The sequence below is a fragment of the Ctenopharyngodon idella genome, chromosome 6, assembly GCF_019924925.1.
Source record: "Ctenopharyngodon idella isolate HZGC_01 chromosome 6, HZGC01, whole genome shotgun sequence".
Lineage (NCBI taxonomy): Eukaryota > Metazoa > Chordata > Actinopteri > Cypriniformes > Xenocyprididae > Ctenopharyngodon > Ctenopharyngodon idella.
This window is the reverse complement of record NC_067225.1, coordinates 12,259,982-12,278,576: the sequence shown is the minus strand read 5'-3', so window position 1 is coordinate 12,278,576 and position 18,595 is coordinate 12,259,982. Positions and strand designations below refer to the sequence as shown.

The 18,595-nt window shown below is 36.3% G+C and overlaps 3 protein-coding genes across 5 annotated transcripts in view; 1 reads left to right on the top strand and 2 right to left on the bottom strand.

Annotated features, from left to right (window-relative positions):
• LOC127513855 (retinal cone rhodopsin-sensitive cGMP 3',5'-cyclic phosphodiesterase subunit gamma) overlaps positions 1-17,124 on the bottom strand; it is a 35,098-nt gene extending 17,974 nt beyond the window's left edge. The window contains exon 1 of the mRNA XM_051895953.1: positions 17,107-17,124. The gene's annotated coding sequence lies outside the window, so the exon portion shown is untranslated. The remainder of the gene's footprint in view (positions 1-17,106) is intronic.
• Positions 28-15,055, top strand: LOC127513854 (ribonuclease inhibitor-like). 2 transcript variants are annotated; one of them, XM_051895951.1, is made up of 5 exons: positions 28-197; positions 1,093-1,252; positions 9,796-9,969; positions 11,294-11,467; positions 13,206-15,055. In XM_051895951.1, the coding sequence occupies exons 2-5, from the start codon at positions 1,248-1,250 to the stop codon at positions 13,213-13,215; spliced, it is 363 nt and encodes a 120-aa protein (XP_051751911.1). In that variant the 5' UTR covers positions 28-197; positions 1,093-1,247; the 3' UTR covers positions 13,216-15,055. The 2 variants fall into 2 exon arrangements, with proteins under 2 accessions (XP_051751911.1, XP_051751910.1); XM_051895950.1 differs by having other exon boundaries at positions 11,294-15,055.
• LOC127513856 (retinal cone rhodopsin-sensitive cGMP 3',5'-cyclic phosphodiesterase subunit gamma-like) lies at positions 15,413-17,995 on the bottom strand. 2 transcript variants are annotated; one of them, XM_051895956.1, is made up of 4 exons: positions 17,865-17,995; positions 17,107-17,300; positions 16,114-16,267; positions 15,413-16,006 (listed from the first exon to the last, which is right to left on the bottom strand). In XM_051895956.1, exons 3-4 carry the CDS (start codon positions 16,253-16,255, stop codon positions 15,930-15,932), a joined length of 219 nt encoding a protein of 72 aa, XP_051751916.1. In that variant the 5' UTR covers positions 16,256-16,267; positions 17,107-17,300; positions 17,865-17,995; the 3' UTR covers positions 15,413-15,929. The 2 variants fall into 2 exon arrangements, with proteins under 2 accessions (XP_051751916.1, XP_051751915.1); XM_051895955.1 differs by having other exon boundaries at positions 17,816-17,935.
• Positions 17,996-18,595: the final 600 nt, after the last annotated feature.

Genomic DNA, 18,595 nt, shown 5'->3' with positions numbered 1-18,595 from the left:
ATTGTTTCTGTGTGTGTTTGTAGATTATCTGGCTGTAAGGTGACAAAAGAAGCCTGTTGGGATCTGGCTTTAGCTCTGTGTTCAAACCCCTCACACCTGAGAGAGCTGGATCTGAGCTGGAATCGCCTGGCAGAAACAGGAGTCAAGATGCTCTCAGATCTATTGAAGCATCCAAACTGCACACTGAACAAACTTGAGTATGTTGAGGAGTAAGATTAATTTCATCCTGTGAATGTTTGTATTTTAGTCTTAACATCTACAAGTGTACAGTGATGTGAAATGTCATTCAAAAGGGTCTGTAATAGAGCTGCATGGAGGGTTGCTTCAGATCTTTTAAAGTAAAATGTAAGACCTGAAGAAATAAAACTTAATACTGTACTGACAAAAAAACAAATCTCAATATATTCAAAGTTTTGTTGATGATAATTGGGTGATATTTTGCTGAGTGTGTTTTTGTGCTGGTACCATGGCTGGTTCAGGCTTGTTGTGGGACTCATGAAGACATTCATTTTATTCATATTTTATGCGGTGGTCAGTTCACAGCAGTGACAGAAGTTACTTTTTTTTTTTTTTTTTTTTTTTTTTTAATTAAGGGGCAATATATTTGCTACTTTAAATGGATTTCCAGGAACATTATTTTACCTTTATAAGTGCATTTTGTTTTCTAAAATGATCGGATGTATACATCACATTTATGTCAGATTTTAACATTCAATTACATTTAATTACATTAATTTACACAGTATAGGGTTGTTACCAACCAAATGAAATCATTATCAACAAAATCCATCTTTGCAGTTCAGAGGTGACACAGAAGCGACATCAGAAGTGACATTAATATATTTACATGACATTTACAATTGCATATGAATGCTACAATACTGTTTTGTTAGTCAATATTTAAATATGAAATTATTTCTAATTTTAACTTTTTAATTAAAAGGGACTTTAAATTTGAAACTAAAACAAAAAACAATAGATAATGTACTAAATAATTTTACAGTAAAGCATTGACTAAGCACTAATAATAACAAAATGAAACTAAAAGTTAATTCTCTTGTGTTATTAATGTTTTTTATTATTCTGTTCCAGTTTGGCAGGCTGTTCTCTCAATGGTCAGTGCTGTGAAATTGTGGCATCAGTTCTACAATCATCAAACTCCCGCCTGATAGAGCAATGACTTGCAGGATTCAGGAGTGAAGCTGCTTTCTGATGGACTGAAGAGCTCAAACTGTCAGCTGGAGATAATGAGGTTTGAGATTCATTCAAATCCATGAAGCGTCTGCTAGTAGATCTAGTGGTGACATGTAAACATCTAGGTTACCTATTGTAACCCCTGTTCCCTGAAGGGGAATGGACATTGGCGAGTGAGATTTGCATTGCGAACCGCGCCCAGTGATGTGGGTATTAGGAAGCATGCCATACTCACACATTCAAGTTTTTGCTGAGGAGCTGAGCCAGTGCCCAGCCTCTCAGCAATGGACACAGTAATTGTGGCGACGGGACGTAACATGTCCATCAAAATTACAACCCCAAATCAGAAAAAGTTGGGACAGTATGTCCCAAAACACAAATAAAAAAAGAAAGTAGTGATTTCTAAATTTACTTTGACTTGTATTTCATTGCAGACAATGTGAACACAAAATATTTCATGTTTTGTCTGGTCAGCTTAATTTCATTTGTAAATATACATCCTTTCCTGTCATTCAGACCTGCAACACATTCCAAAAAATGTTGGGACAGGAGCAATTTAGGGCTAATAATCAGGTAAATTGTTTAAATAATGATGTGATTTGAAACAGGTGATGTCAACAGGTGATTGTAATTATGATTTGGTACATAAGCAGCATCCAAGAAAGGTCTAGTTCTTTAGGAGCAAAGATGGGCCGAAGATCGCCAGTTTGCCAACAAATACGTGAGAAAATTATTGAAATGTTTAAAAACAATGTTCCTCAAAGAAAGATAGGAAGACATTTGCTTATTTCACCTTCAACAGTGCATAACATAATTAAAAGATTCAAGGAATGTGGAGGAATTTCAGTGCGTAAAGGACAAGGGCGCAAGCCTAAGCTGAACAACCGTGATCTCTGATCCCTCAGGCGGCACTGCATCAAGAATCGTCATTCATCTATAAGCCATATCACCACATGGGCTCAGGACTACTTTGGCAAACCTTTGTCAAGTAAGACAATACGTAGTTACATCCACAAATGCCAGTTAAAACTGTACTGTGCCAAAAGGAAGCCCTATGTTAACAGTGTCTAGAAGCGCCGTCGACTTCTCTGGGCTCGGAGGCATCTGGGATGGACCATCACACAGTGGAAACGTGTACTGTGGTCAGATGAATCAGTATTTCAGGTATTTTTGGGGAGAAATGGACGCCGTGTGCTTCGGACCAAAGAAGAAAAGGATCATCCAGACTGTTACCAGCAACAAGTCCAAAAGCCAGGATCTGTCATGGTATGGGGTTGTGTCAGTGCCCTTGGCAAAGGTAACTTGCACTTCTGTGATAGTACCATTAATGCTGAAAAGTACATAGAGATTTTGGAGCACAATATGCTGCCTTCAAGAAGACATCTTTTCCAGGGACGTCCATGCATATTTCAACAAGATAATGCAAAACCACATTCTGCACACATTACAAAGTCCTGGCTGTGGAGGAAGAGGATACAGGTACTTGACTGGCCTGCCTGCAGTCCCGACCTGTCTCCAATAGAGAATGTGTGGCGCATTTTGAAGCGCAAAATGCGACAACGAAGACCCCATGCTGTTGCCCACCTTAAGACTTGTTTGCAGCAAGAATGGGACAAAATTATACCTGAAACACTTCATCACTTGGTGTCTTCAGTCCCTAAACGTCTTTTAAGTGTTGTGAAAAGGAATGGCAACAAGTGGTAAATGCTTTACTGTTCCAACTTTTTTTGAAATTTGTTGCAAGAACCAAAATAGGAATTTTGTTTTTTTGAAAAAACAAAACAAACAAACAAACAAAAAAAAAAACAATAAAAATCATGAGGAACACATTAAATAATGTGCTGTTGTATTGTCTGCAATGAAATACAAGTCAAAGTAAATTTAGAAATCACTACTTTCTTTTTTTATTTGTGTTTTCCATACTGTCCCAACTTTTTCTGATTTGGGGCTGTAAATGATATAATCAACTTCCAGGGCAACCTGCTATGTATAACGAAAATGCAGTGTGGTCTATAAAAAAAAAATCTATAAAAAGGGTTGTAAGTTAGATATGGTAAATTATAGGCCGGTTTCTGTCTTATGCGTATTGTGTAATATAATGGAAAAAATTATCTATGATCAAATTGAAACACATATTAGTAGAAAAAAAATATGTTGTATGATCTTCAGTCAGGTTTTAGACCTTTATATTCCACTGAGACATGTATATTACATATGACGGATAGAATAAGGAAGGTTGTTGACTGGTAAATTTTGTGGGTGGTCTTTTTGGACCTTCAAAAGGCATTTTATGCTTTAGATTACATGTGTCAAACTCAGTTCCTGGAGGGCCACAGCCCTGCAGAGTTTAGCTTCAACCCTAATTAAATGCACCTGATTCAGCTAATCAAGTCCTTCAGGACTATTTTAAAACTACAGGTGTGTGTGTTTGGAGCAGGGTTGGAACTAAACTCTGCAGGGCTGCAGCCCTCCAGGAACTGAGTTTGACACCCCTGCTTTAGATCACTCTATTTTATTGTATAAATTAAAGGCAATATGTTTTGATGAGAAAACTATTAGGAGGGTACGGTCCTATCTTGAAGATAGGCGGTAGAGAGTTGATATTAAGTATGTCTAGCTCATTAGCAATAACTTGTGGAGTTCCTCAAGGGAGTTTGTTAGGTCCCCTATTTTTTCTATTATATATACATGATCTAAAAATAGCATGTTCGGAGGAGCTTTATCTTTATGCTGATGATGCCGCAATTTTAGTGTCTTATCAAAATAAAGGGGACTGTTACATCCCCTGGTGGCATAGAGGTATGAGGAAGACGTACATAATAAAATTTAAACACAACCCTATAATTTTGGTCTCTGGGGAGTACTATGGGAGAATGACACAAGGACAATCGACATGTGGTTCGCTTTATTTACAAAAAGAATATAAATTTACACAAATGAAAACACCAACAAAAATCCTTATTTACAACTATATATAAAGAAAAGAAAAATAATAATAAATTGAAAAGCTACAGAGAAAAAGAAAATGAGTGGTGCTAAACAAACGAAAATAACAAAACCAAAACATTCACTAATTCCCCGCCCTCTAAACTAACTGAAAACAAAACCAGAAAATAAAGAAATCTTCGGCATTAAAAACGCCATAACTAAAGCTTCACTAACTAATGAAAACAAAACTTACATGAGGTTGCACACGCTCCTTCCCTAATGTGTCTAACAGAGGTAATTCTCTTCGTGTTTGTAAAATGAAAGTCATGTGACATACTTCCCTTTTCTTTATATTCGGGCTGGTGAAGTTTAGGTCAGATAAGACGTTCTCTGTGTCAAACACAAAAAGCAAGCAAGCGAACCACCACTAAACAGCAGCAAAACAATCTGGCACAGCCAGCAAACACTCCAAGCTTCCTCCTCTTCTGTTCTCCACAGTGTCTTTTATCTTGAACCAGTTAATAACTGGATGTTTCACGAGATGATTCGTCATGATGGACACATTACCCGACCAATCACAGCACCTAAAAACAGAGAGACAGCGGAGAGCGGGAAAACAGGAAGGAACCAATAACAAAGGGGAAAAACACAGCAACCAATAACAAAAGGGGAGGGAACAACAATCCGAGCACAAAACAGAAAAAAATGGCTGTACAGTGACAGGAGTTGACCAATTGGTTTTTTTGATAATAAACTAACTTTAAACTTAGGTAAAACTGAAGCCATTCTTTTTGCTTCTAGAGGGAGCTTAACCCTCTGGAGTCTGAGGCTGTTTTGGGGCCCTGGAGAAGTTTTGACATGCCCTGACATTTGTGCTTTTTTCAGTTGTTCATAAACATATTAATGGCAAAAGTGTCATTACACTGTATTCAGCACGAACTTGGCTACCATAATATGTAAACAACATGTACGTACATGTTTGTATTTCTGAAGGAATAACGTTTATGCGTGGTTATTGAAAAAGCAAAAAACTTAAGTCACTGAAATAAGACCAAAGAAAAAAATATTAAATCTGTGTTCACAAGACTTCTGGGTATTGGAGGTTGCAGAATAGAATTTTTGCTTTAAAATGATGTAAAAATTATCCTGCCTACTCGTTCATATAAAACAATAGAGAGATTTAAATTTTCTAAGACACTTTTTGTCAAGAAACACAATATGCGTGCAGGCGTGAATCTTCATGAATAATGCTGTGACCTGAGAAGACAAAAGATCCACATAACGAGCTAATGACCTGCATAATAATGAGCTCTTTCAGTCAGGTAGGCTATGTGAAAAAACCCTCTGTGATCATGTCTCAAGCTCATCATGCTGTGTATCAAACATACAGAAAAAACACCAATCCTTTGAAATATTATTACAATTTAAAATAATGGTATTCTATTATATACTTTAAAATATAATGTATTTCTGTGATGCAAAGCGTCTGAACAGTCATGTTACCTCTATGGCATTTTATATGGGCCTTTAGCTTAAAAGCATGCACATTTGGAGAAATATTGATGGATTCTCATACATTTATGTCAATTTTCTATACAGAGGAGTAATATTTATTCAATATTTATTGTCATCACTATGAGCACTGGATACTGTGTTTTCAATTCATACTTGCAGCCGGAGGGTGCTCTGTGCACCTTTAGTCTATAAATTACTCTAAAGAAGAACAGGCCATGTGACATTCCAGGAACTAACAGAGGCTTCCAGAGATCGCTAACCATGGCTATAACATGCAGATAAACACTTTTGAAGACAATAAATACACGATTGCGACGATGTATACATGTATTGCCTCAGAATTTGCGTCTGAATAGTGCTAGTTCCGTGGGTAATGAGCTGAATTAGCGGATAATGAGCTGAATCACGGGCATCTGACATGGCTCTGTTTTCATACAGATTACATAAACAGAGAATATTTGTTTTCGATTTGACTTACACAATTTAAAACCTGACATTCCAAAGTTTCTTTAGACATAAGTCTAATTTTTTTGTGATTAGTATTCACTAAGTTACAGTTAATTTTCTGAGAACTATTTTAAGTCTGTTTTGCTGCCATGCGAAAAAAATCCTGCAAAACGCGCCGGCGCGTTTCCCGACTCCAGAGAGTTAAGCAAGAATGCTTTTTATTTGGTTAAGATCAGGGATATTGTAATAGAATCAAAGAATGTATTAAATTATTTGAGTTGTCTTATTGATAATTAATTAACAGGCGATTTTATGGCTAGAAATGTCTTAACTAAAATATGTGGTAGAAGCAAATTTTTAGCAAGACAAGCTGATTTATTGGATGTCTATACCTTAAAGTCCACCTGTGGAATCCCCATGAACCCCCCTTACCGCCCCACCATCGAGGGTAGCGAGTGAGGAAAAACTTTTAAGCAGAATTTGGCACTTTTGGAGGAGTGAGAGGTCCGCGGTGGTTTACTTGGCAGAAGCGCTCTCACTGAATCCTCGGTCTTCCCAGGTGTTGAGCAGACCTGCAGCTGTGTTTTTACATGCAAGCAGCAGCTGGACAACATCAAAGGGGACTCAAGCCTTTACGGGAAAGGTGAGTCGCGACCAGCATGCCAATGTGATAATTTTCATGAGAACATGAACCACCCACAAACGCCATCCCAGCATGCTTCTGCCCAGGTATGTGAGACAGCGATCATGGCCGTCAAATGAATACAGGAATGCCCACTCCAGAAATGCAGAGACGGAGAGGCATCTTTTAAAAGCCACTTGCGATCTTCTTGCTCTGTGCACTATGCTCTTTTAGAAAGCTGCACAGTGTGCAAAACTCTCTCAAACAGGCGACCACCGCTGATGCGCCGTCACACCAACACTGGAACTCTTCCGGTTCTTGTAAACCACTCTAGATAAAAGCAGAGTTGAATCTCAAATGAAGCGCTTGGCTCCGAAGCGAAAGCTTGAATAGGTGAGTACTACACACTTCCTTATACCCGCAGCATGTGACGCGGTTCGCAATGTATTCACAAAACATCGTAAGGCTAAAAGAAGCTTCTAACTTGCCGATTTAGGAGAAACTCTTAAAAATAATAGGCGTGTCAGTCCTAATTTTAGGACTCCTACGTTTTTGCTCCAATTGTATTTCACAAATCATTTTAGTCCAAAAACTTACTCCTAAATCTGTGAAAAGTTAGGGGTAGTCAAGAGGACTCCTGAGTGACTAAGACCAAATCACAAACAATCCATAAATGGCTATTGCTGGCAATCCGCCCAAAGACACTGTACACCATAGAGGTAATAGGTGATAGAGCCTTGGGTGCTGAGCCTTCTCCTGTTATAAATGCAAGAAATATTTTGATTTAAATCTGCAATGACATAACATAAAGGTTCATTTATGTACAGACAATATGCAAGTCAGGTTGAAAATAATGTCCCATCATCTGCGCTGATAGCCTTGTGGTAAAAGAGTAAAATAAGTCTATTTGGTGCTGTCCGAGGGGAAATTGAGCCCAAACCCAGAGTATTCACCCCCGTATCCCCGGCTGGGAATAAGACCCAGCTGATAATGAGGTGTCAGGATGGCAGAGGGTTGTTATAAAAAGCTATTTAGCTACTGTTTAGACACCCTTGCTTACTGCTTCACACTTTGCTCTGTCACTTTTATATTTTATATCCTAATTTTAACTTCAGAAAATCAGCACATTGCTCAAACGACAAAACTTGGCACCAACACTAAAACTAGAAATTTTGGTGACTGGAAGACATTTTAGTAAGACTGTTATAGCTTTTATTGAAAAAATCAGGATTATCCTGATCCCAGCAGAAGGGTGGATTTTAGGAACAAAAATTTAATAAAAATGTAAAACTGGTCAAAGAATACAACGTTTGAGTTATATAATATATACACACATTTATATTTTTATTTTGCTCCTGATTAGTTTAAAGCAGTGGTTCTCAAAGTGCTCTGGAGATCAGCTTGAAAAAATGAACAAGCAACCAGAAAACAGCCTTTGTGACAGCGTTCATGTGCTTGAATAGCATTTGATGCTCTGCCTTTATAAAGCAGCAACAAACGCCAATTACACTGAATCGTTCTTCTTCATACCGTTGACTTGTCTCTGACTGAAGCTCATCATAAGTTGCTATTGTGAGTGCACTGCTCCGCTGCTGTACGTGTTCTGGCGAGAAGACTGTCAAAAGAGCTCACTGCAGTATCCATAGAATCACTGGCATTTTTATTCCAGTTTTACATTGTTACATTTTTGTCTAAATTAAAAGTCATGTTCTGATCTGTTATTCTCTCTTACTGTTGTATTTTTCAATAATTCAACAACATTACAAAGTGAAACTATTGCAAATTTTTTTTTTTTTTTTTTTTTTCATTGCATGTTTTTCAATTTAAATAGGGGTCTGATAGTTTAAAGTAAATTGAAAATGGAAGGGGTTGTTTATTTGTTTGTTGTTTACTTTCTCTTCAAATTAAAACTTAAAGTGACCCACACTGACTCTTCCACCTGTTGTTCTTTAGCTAGCTGCCTATTATTAGTGTAACCCCATTTGGAGCACTGCTAATCCAGATTTGGTAATCTGAAAAATTGTGTATTTGGATCAGGGTGATCCAGTCCTATTTGGCTTGGAAAAACTGGCACAAAAGTAAAATGAATTACCTGATCCTGGATAGAAAAACATGGGATTTCCAAATCTGGATAATTCTGATCCAGATTAAACTTTTTGAACAACTGGGCCCAGATGATCTGAACTTTTCAAAAGTAATAAGCCCCATAAAGCCATGGTTTACAGTGATTTTAGAACAGTAAAACTGTAAACCACAACTTTAGGCATATTGCTTTAGTATATTCTTTCAGATGTGTTGCATGATTATGCATGATGTGTGTATTAGGGTTGTCATGGTACCAAAATTCCAGTAGCCTGTACCAATACCATTAAAATTGTACTGTTCTCGGTACCAATTGTTGGAACTATTTTATTTAACTATTTTAAAAAATATCAAATTAAATGAGTTTATTATTTGTAATGTAATCATAAGTAAATAATACATATAAACATTTGGAGTTTTTTTGTTTGTGTGTATATACACCTCAATTGAATACATTTTAAAATATAAACAAAAATAAATAAACAAAGCTCAAACATCCATTTTGTAACAGCCATGTGTTTATTTTAGCACTTCCGTCAGTGAAACAACACACTACAGCCTGTAAAACTATGCAATAAATGAGTAAATAATGGTAACCTAAATAATAAAGTTAAATACTATATGATACATCTTTGTGTGGAAATATTAAACAAATGTTTGTTAAATAGAAAAAAAAGCACTCTGCGCTTTGGGTGGGATATAGGACATGAGCAGGAAAGAGACCTTTATAATATCTTCATCTTTTCTCCTGATGTTACAAGCAACTGAAACTTGTTGTAAAAGGTTTGAGATTGTGTTTTGATGTTAATATTTATAAGTTTTCATCATTACTACTTTATCTGGTAAATGGCTGTAGAGATAACTCTGCTGGCAATCAGAATTCACCTTTACTTTTAAAAAAACAAGTGTCTTTAAAAAATTATACAAAGTACATCCCAATTTTGTCAATAAATAAAGAATGAATGTGTAATTATTATTTTTTTTTTTATTATTATTATTCTGTTCAGATTGGAGTGGTGTTCTCTCACTGGTCAGTGCTGTGAAATTGTGGCATCAGTTCTACAATCATCAAACTCCCGTCTAATAGAGCTGGACATGAGTTACAATAACATATGGGATTCAGGAGTGAAGCTGCTCTCTGATGGACTGATGAGTCCAAACTGTCAGCTGGAGATACTGAGGTTTGAGATTCATTTATTCAATAGTCAAATCCTAGTAGATCTTGTGGTGACATCCCCTTCCATTTTCAATTTCCTTTAAACAATAAGGCCCCCAATTAAAATGAAAAACATGCAATGAAAAACATCTGAAATAGTTTCACTTTGTAATGTTGATGAATCATTGAAAAATATAACAGTAAGAGAGAATAAAAGATCAGAACCTAACTTTTAAGTTATATAAAAAATGTAACTATTTCAGCGATACTGCAGTGAGCTCTTTTGCCAGTCTACTCAATGGAACACTTACATTTTTGTTCTTGAAATTCTCCCTTCAGATGGGATCAGGATAATCCTGATTTTTTTTTTTTTTTGGATCATAGCCATCACAGTCTTACTAAACTGTTTTGAACAGCACAAACTGAAGTTTGGATTTCGTGATCTAAGCTGATTTCCGAATCCGAATTTACTTCTTTTGAACAACCAGAGAAGTAATGTGATTGCCTGTCACTATGATGGTCGCGTCAGCACCAAGCTTCAGACATACCTTCCGGCAAGCATTGATGCCGACGCCCCATGTGAATGCAGTGTAATAGGTCCTTAACTCAACTTGCTTGCAATCACATTGTCAGTGTGATCAGTAGCAAATCAATGAGGGTGCATGCTTAACCTTCAAATACCTGGTTAGCATTTGCATTAGCAGGGCAGCATGCTTCAGAAACCCTCTATCTTCCCCAGCTCCACCTGCCCTATCAGTAGCAAATCAATGAGTGTGCATGCTTAACCTTCAAATACCTAGTTAGCATTTGCCTTAGCATGGCAGCATGCTTCAGAAACCCTCTATCTTCCCCAGCTCCACCTGTATAGATCTGTTACGGGGAATTCATGTACAGTATATTGTACAGCAGCAGCATGTCATTGTATATTATGACTGTATATTTAAAGTTTAGTAGATTATATAATACATGAATTTTGTAAATGTATGTATAAGAGTAACTCTGTCTAAAAGAAAAGAAGACTATTGTGCGGAAAACAATGTGTCGAGTGTCAACAGCACTTCATTTACTCAGAAACTAAAACACAAACTTAAATAGATTTGCAGGAGATGCAAATCTATTTGCTTATAATTCTCAGTATCTGGTAGATGGCTGTATAGATCAACTGGTGATCAGAACCATATTCTCATTTCAGCAGAGCTTATAGTTTATGAAATGAAAAATATTCAACTCTGATCAGTTTATATTAAATTTGGAAATTAAATCTTTTGAAATTAATTCAAAAGATGTAAGCTTTTGTTATGAGTTCTAATGTCTCAGATATTTTCATTTTTTTCTGTGTGTGTTTGTAGATTATCTGGTTGTAAGGTGGCAAATGAAGGCTGTATTTATCTGGCTTCAGCTCTGCGTTCAAACCCCTCACACCTGAGAGAGCTGGAACTGACCTGCAATCTCCTGGGAGAATCAGGAGTCAAGATGTTCTCTGATCTACTGAATGATCCAAACTGCTCACTGAACAAACTTGAGTATGTTGAGAAATAAGATTAATTTCATCCTGTGAATGTTTGTATTTGTATTTCAGTTTTACCATCTACGAGTGTACAGTGGAGAGAAATGTCATTCAAAAGGGTCTGTAGTCAGGGGTGGAGCTTTGGCCACCCTGCTCACAACTGCTGTTTCTGTCTCTATTTTTCTTGACAAGAATTGCATCTCTTTAAGACCCCCATCTCTTTAAGACCACAAAAAACGGGAGACTTTACAGACATGCGCTCCAACTTTACCTTAGCGACAGGCGCAAGTTAAATGAGTGTGGAAAAGGTACAGGTGCCGAATGAGCTTCAGCAGAACAACAGTGAACTGCAAACAGCTGATGTAGCCTACATCATCTGTTGGTTTGCAAGACCGTTTTGACTGGGTCACATTGTGTGTAGTCAAATAAACAACAGCAAATGTAATTCTCTGTTTTGCTGATGCCACTTTTTTTTGAAAGACGTGTGTGAATGCTGTTGACACTTCTGTCAGATGTTGAGAGAAACGTGTTATTTGGATTTAGTATCTATGATCAGATTAGATGTTGTCAATAAAACAGAAAAACAAATTTTCATGTTGTGTCAGCTGTTATACTGTACTCACGGCACGCACTCTTCAATATCATGTGCAAATACGGCACACTGTATTATTTCACTATAAATAACGTGCAAAAGAATCTATAAGCATGCAACGTTGTAGTTCTGTTGTCAATTAAGTCATGAAATAACCAAAGATGTGATTAAAGCTGCGTCAAAACTGTGCATGCATGTATGTATTTGTTACACAGGCATCACATGTAAGAGCATGTCTCTGGACTAAAATATTCTGCTGTGATATCACAATTTGAGACACAAGCTGATATGTAATTTTTAATGCACAAATAAATGTGAGCACTGTGCATTTGTACTAGAACAGGTCCTGGAGAGCTACCGTCCTGCAGATTTTGGTTCCAACGCTGCTCCAACACACCTGTCTGTAATTATCAAGCAACCCTGAACACCTTGATTAGCTGGTTCAGGTGTGTTTGATTGGGGTTGGAGCTGAAATCTGCAGGATGGTAGCTCTCCAGAAGCAGGATTAGAATGACATGAGAGTGAGTAAATTATGCCAGAATTTTCTTTTTTGTGTAAACTGTCCCTTTAAGAAAGGGTAGGTTTTATTTGGCTAAAAATCAATTGATTGCTTCTTTGGTGCTGGTTTGGTAAGAATATAACCGTGTTGTGTTTGGACTGACAGGTTTGTCATTTCCTCTTTGAGTGGCCACATGTGATCTACTGTACAGGTTTTAAATGCCATTTTTGATTGAGTTCCTTCATAGTGTTTAAAACCATATGTTTTGACATTGGATCTTCTGCAGTTTCAGTGTCTTCACCATCAAGGGGATCATTTTGACAAGCTAACACACATTTGGGATCTTTCACACACAGCTTTCATCTGTCTTTACTATTTCTTATAAACAAGCATTAGACAGGTGTCTTTAACCGTTGTGATCATCGCTGTTTTTTCACACTTGCTCATGTGATATTGCTTAATTGGCTTTATCTGTGAACCACAGGAATCAATGGTATGTCTTTATATATTAATAATTGAACATTTATAATTTGTTTATTATAATTAATATCCTCATTTAGAAAATGTGTGTTTTAATAGTGTAAATCATGGAATATGACACAGGTATGTTCACACACACATATCTGTGGTTAATGTTGTTTTGTTCTCTCTTCTTGTCTTCAGATGGGTTTGATCTCACACCGGATCCAAACACAGCAGACACTCATCTCATTCTGTCTGAGGAGAACAGAAACACATGTGTTTGAGGATCAGCCATATCCTGATCATCCGGAGAGATTTGATGTGTGTCATCAGGTTCTGTGTAGAGAGAGTCTGACTGGACGCTGTTACTGGGAGGCTGAATGGAGTCAGTGAATGAATATCAGTTACATATAAAGGAAAAGACGAAGAGATCCTGGATTCTGAACTGTTCTGATTACAGATTCACTGTCCGTCACAAAAATCAGAGAACTATCATATCTGCCCATTGTTTTATGGTGCGTATAGGTTAGGTAAAGTAAGTCAAATCTGTCCTAAATCATAAGCATCTGAATTTTCATACTTACAATAAATGGGTCACAGAAGACGTCTCCATGGTCTGTTCAGCTCAAGTTTTCAAGAAATCAAAGACTTTTGGCAGGCGAGCTTCTTAGTTTCAATTAAATATAGTTTTATTAACGACAGGTTAACCAGTTTGCATACAAAGTTCTAATATATAAAAAACAAGACAAAACAAATTCAAGAGCAAATCATTTACAAACGTTGTCTGTAGGAGGTGCTAACAGCAAGGCATCTAACACCTGAGATGCTGTTCCTAACAATCAGCATCTGCTGCAATTTTCACATTTCAGCCTTTTATAAACAATCTGAATTCTTGAGGTCATCATCTTTGGAAATCCCCTCATCATATATTAGTCTTTTATTGACAGTTTGTGAAATCTGAAGTCTTGAGGTGTCATGAGCTTTGGGAATCCCCTCAAGACTTTCATTTAGCAGAAGCAGATGCTTTTATCTAAAGCTATTTATAGGCTTAAATGATTTGCCACATCTTTTTCTATGTATATGAAATAATAAATTAAAATAATAAATGATCAGTTGAAATATTTAATTCTGCAGCTAATATCAACAGCATGAGTAGTAGATGATAATAAAACACTAAACAATTCTTTAGAAAATCTAAAAGAGAAATAAAAAGATTTAATGTTTCTGGCTCCTCTATGCAACATGATAAATCAGTGTGGTTAAGAGTTTATAATAATGTTCACAAAACTTTAGCACAAATACATTATTTATACATCGTTCATGGAATGTTTTTTTTCTGTGAAGGTTCAGTTGGACATTCATCTAACATTTTTTAAATGTTACTACTTGTTTCAGAATGTTCAGAAAACATTCAAAGGTTGCATTCCCATAATGTTTGTAGAATGATAAAATAGAATGTTCCCTTAATGTTCACATAACCAAAATAATAAAAAAAAAAAATAAAAAAAATTTAAAAACTGGATGTTTTGAATGTTTGGAGAACTTAATGGCGGTGTTAGCTAAATGGGAAGATATTTGTAGGTCTACTGGAAAATGAGACAAAAATACTGTGATAATTTTTTTCCTTATATACGTCATGACGCCATTTAAATGTCATTGCACATGCACAGAACTTTCCAGTTTCAGTTTTCAAACGTATCAAGTGTTTTCATGTCCTATTGAACGGATTATAAAAGGTTTAAAGACCCCTTACAATCTGAATGAAATTTTAAAAAAATCTGGCCAATTCATTCCGACTGACGAGGTTACATGTCTTTTTTATTCAGACTGGACTACTAGTTTGATTACAGTTGGATTATTGGGGTCCATGTAAACGCAGTATTTAGTTGGTTTAAGCAGATCAGATGATGTTTGATCATGAGCTGGTCAGGCACATCTGGAATGTCTTTGGGATTTTCCTGTGTAACCTGAAAGCAGCCAATCACAGTGCTGTTATCAGTGGAAATTCAGTGTGATGTTTGTTAATGTTTGCAATGACAAATGTCAGAAAATACACTTGGTTTGCAAAATTGCTTTAAAACGACTCAATCTGTTGTTCAGGAGTCACTGCAGCACAGAGCTGCAGGGATTCTCTAGGAAAATAATTTTTTTATTTTAAAACAAATAAAACACAGTCATGTAATATATGCCACCATTTTAGAAACTGTTCATATAGGAGCTCCAGCAAAAATCCTACAAAACGTATGCTGGTAAATTAGTAGTTTTACAAAAAGCCCTTCTAAAAGGTATTTATCTGAATTAATACCTTGGTATTTCTCAGATTGTATTTTGTTAGTGCCGATGCCTAATATGACCAATGGATATAAAACCAAGATTTAACACTTTGAGACTTAGTTAGAGGTTCATATTTGAATAAAGTGGAAATTATTGAAATTGTTTCATAATAGACCCAGTTTAAATATTTTCTGTCAGTTCTGAAAGTGAAAAGACTAATCACACAAATTTGGGAAAATATATATATTTTTTATTGTGATCTACTGCCAAATCCATTGTTTTAATTAACTATGATGAGTTGATTCTGACACAGACACAATTACATTCACAGTTCAAAAAAATAAAGTCAATTTGAGCATAGTTTTGTATTTTACCACAACAATTAAAAGAAAGAGGGTTTGCATGAAATTGTGGCTCTGAGATCAATTCCCCCTGCTAAGAGCTCCAGTGATGCAGTGAAGAAGAGCAGCAGAGAGTTACTGTTCCATTTGTCCTTTTTTACCGAAAAAAAGAAGTATTAATCGTGTTTGATCCTCTTTGTGTGTTGGGCTGAAAGCATCTGCTGCTGGTTCAGTCTCGTGTGAGTAACATTACGTGATCATCTGATCAAAGGTCTCCAGAAGAGAGCAGGGAAAAGGTTGGGTGGATGCGCTACAAAATTCCATATTTTGCCAGATCACTGAGCTCCATGTCACCAAAAGCTTCCCAGGGGCAAACCACAGTGATATCTGTTGGAAAACCAGAGAAAGAATGTGGTCAAGCTCATCAGCGCATGTCATTCAAAACAATGATACGATATTTACGTCATGAAGGCAACTGAAATGTCACGCTTTACCTGTGCCGAGACCCTCCATTCCAGGGATGTCATCTCCGAAGCCTTTCTGGCCAGGTTTAGGAGCCTTGCTCTTGAAGGTGCGAGTGGTCCTCTGCTTGAACTTTGGTGGCCCTCTCTTCTCAACAGGTGCTGGGGCATCCATTTCTCTCACTTTCTAAAATATAAACATGTTTCCTTTAAAAAGTGACTATATTGTCCCCTTTACTGATGTCCTCAAAAGGTTAGCTGTTAGTCTTCTCATTTTGGGATTTTGTTAATCCTAATCTTCTGGTTACACAATGAGTAGGTTTATTTACCAGCATCTGTTTGCCTTGTGAGATATACAGACAGTGTGAATGATAAGCTCTTTACATAATCTTGCTAATCTCGTAGAGGAGATGCCCAGTGCTGTAATTCCATCACATTTATCCTAGCCTACTTCTGGAATCCAGGGAGAAATGTGTCAGAGCTTCTGTTTTTAGTCTGTTTTTGCCTAAATTGGCTTTTGCTGTAGAATGTCTACTGTAAAGTACTGTAAAGTAAGTTTGAGTCTTTGAAGCTGTAAGCTTGTTTCCACCATGGAATAAAAAATAAAAAAGGTACAGTTATGGTGAGTATTTATCTCACAATTTTGACTTTTTTCCTCGCAAATCCAACTTAATATTCCGCGTCAGAAACAAGCATCTCCTGTAGTTTAATGTTGAAATGTCAAGGTATGTCATTTTGACTCACATTCTGCTTTTCCTTCTTATTTATTTCCTCTCCATCACTAAATCTGTCTGTTCTTTTTCAGTCTGCGAAAGTCTTTCTCTCTTTCTGTGTTTTATTTTAATGATTGGTCTGTTCTGTAGTTTTCTCCTCAGGAACGAATGTCAATATTCCTTTCTTGTTCTCAGTAAATCATGTGTTGTGTAGATTTACTACAGCCTGTCTGAGTAAAAATTAAATACCGTAGTACTTTACCTGACAATGCATTGTGCTGTAAATGTGTCTCAAGTGAGGTGAATCTCTTACCGTGTGCTGGAGTTTCTGGTTCTTCTTTGCTTCTCTTCTGCAACGTCTTCACTTCAGCTCATGTCCAGTGTCTCTGCCGGCCGCTTTTATAGTGCTCAACTAATCTTCTGATCCTCAAACACATCCCACAGAAACAGATAGAAGGATCAGGAGATTGACACCTGGAGTATTTTAAGCACTTAAGGATTTTCCAGCTGAGGACACACGTGTGGAAACAGTCAAAGTTTATTTTGAAAATCTACAGTTTGTCTTCTGTGAATCTGATATGCTAAAATATTATGAAGGGAAAATTCTGTTTCTTTTGAATGTTCTGTGAACAACTTAGACTAACTAAAACTTTTAAGAAAAATGTTCCATAAATGATGTATAAATAATGTTTTTGTGCTAATGTTTTCAAAACATTATTAAAGACCAGATAACTTTGAACAAACATTGTATTAATGTTAAAGAAACTAAAAAGTTTGTTTATAACTTTGAGAGAACCTTGCCAGAACGTTCTGAGAACATTTCCTGTATGCTGCATTGTTCATTTAATGCTAATTTTATTTTCCATATTAAATACTTCTTAAAATAACCAATCAAATGAACTGTAAGCAAATTTTAAAATCTAAAATCTAAAAATAAATCAATATGTTTTATATTGATGCTGTGCCTGTTCAACTATATCTTTAAATGATTAAAATGCATCAAATGCTTCTTGTCAACAAACTTGATTTCATGTTTCTGATCTCAGGTCAGGCTCTTCTTTCTTCTCTAACCTGCGACTGCTGAGGTGTAAAGACTGTTTCACCGTTCACATTTGTTTTTAGCTTTGAGCAGCTAAAAAAACCCAGCAGATATTCTGAGAAACACACACCTGATTTACCCTGATCCTAAACATACGGTTATAGCTGAACTTTACTAATTAAAGATTAAACAGCTCTAATCCACAGTTCCAATTGGCCGAGTCATTTAGGTTATTATATAATTAGCTCTCTGCTCATTAACTGGAATGTTCTCATGTGTGTTTGTTTATCTGGTGCTGTGGCACGTATTCAAACACATCTATACTGTAGCTGATGAGGAGCTCATGCAGTTTAGATGGGATTTATATACAGCTAATGCCACTTTGTCTGCAAATGGAAAATTCCCACTTCTGATGTTGTAATCATAAGTTTGTTGCATTCAAGTACTTCGATTTCGGCAAAAATAGGAATCATGGAGGACACCAGGTTCATTCTTGCCTATTTATTGGGGAAATCTTAATAAAGCCAAAATGTTTTGAAAAAATGAGTCAATATCTAACAAATTTTAAATAAAATGTAGCATCCCATTCGTTGGCAACCATATATAAACATTCACCATGCCATTTGATTCTGGAGTTTTAGTAATAAATGCTGTTTTTGCTGTGTAAAATACATACAATATGAATCAAATGGTAATTTATATAGGTACAGTAATACTCAGGTATCAAAATGATCTCAGAGTTTCCCAGTCATAAATATGACTT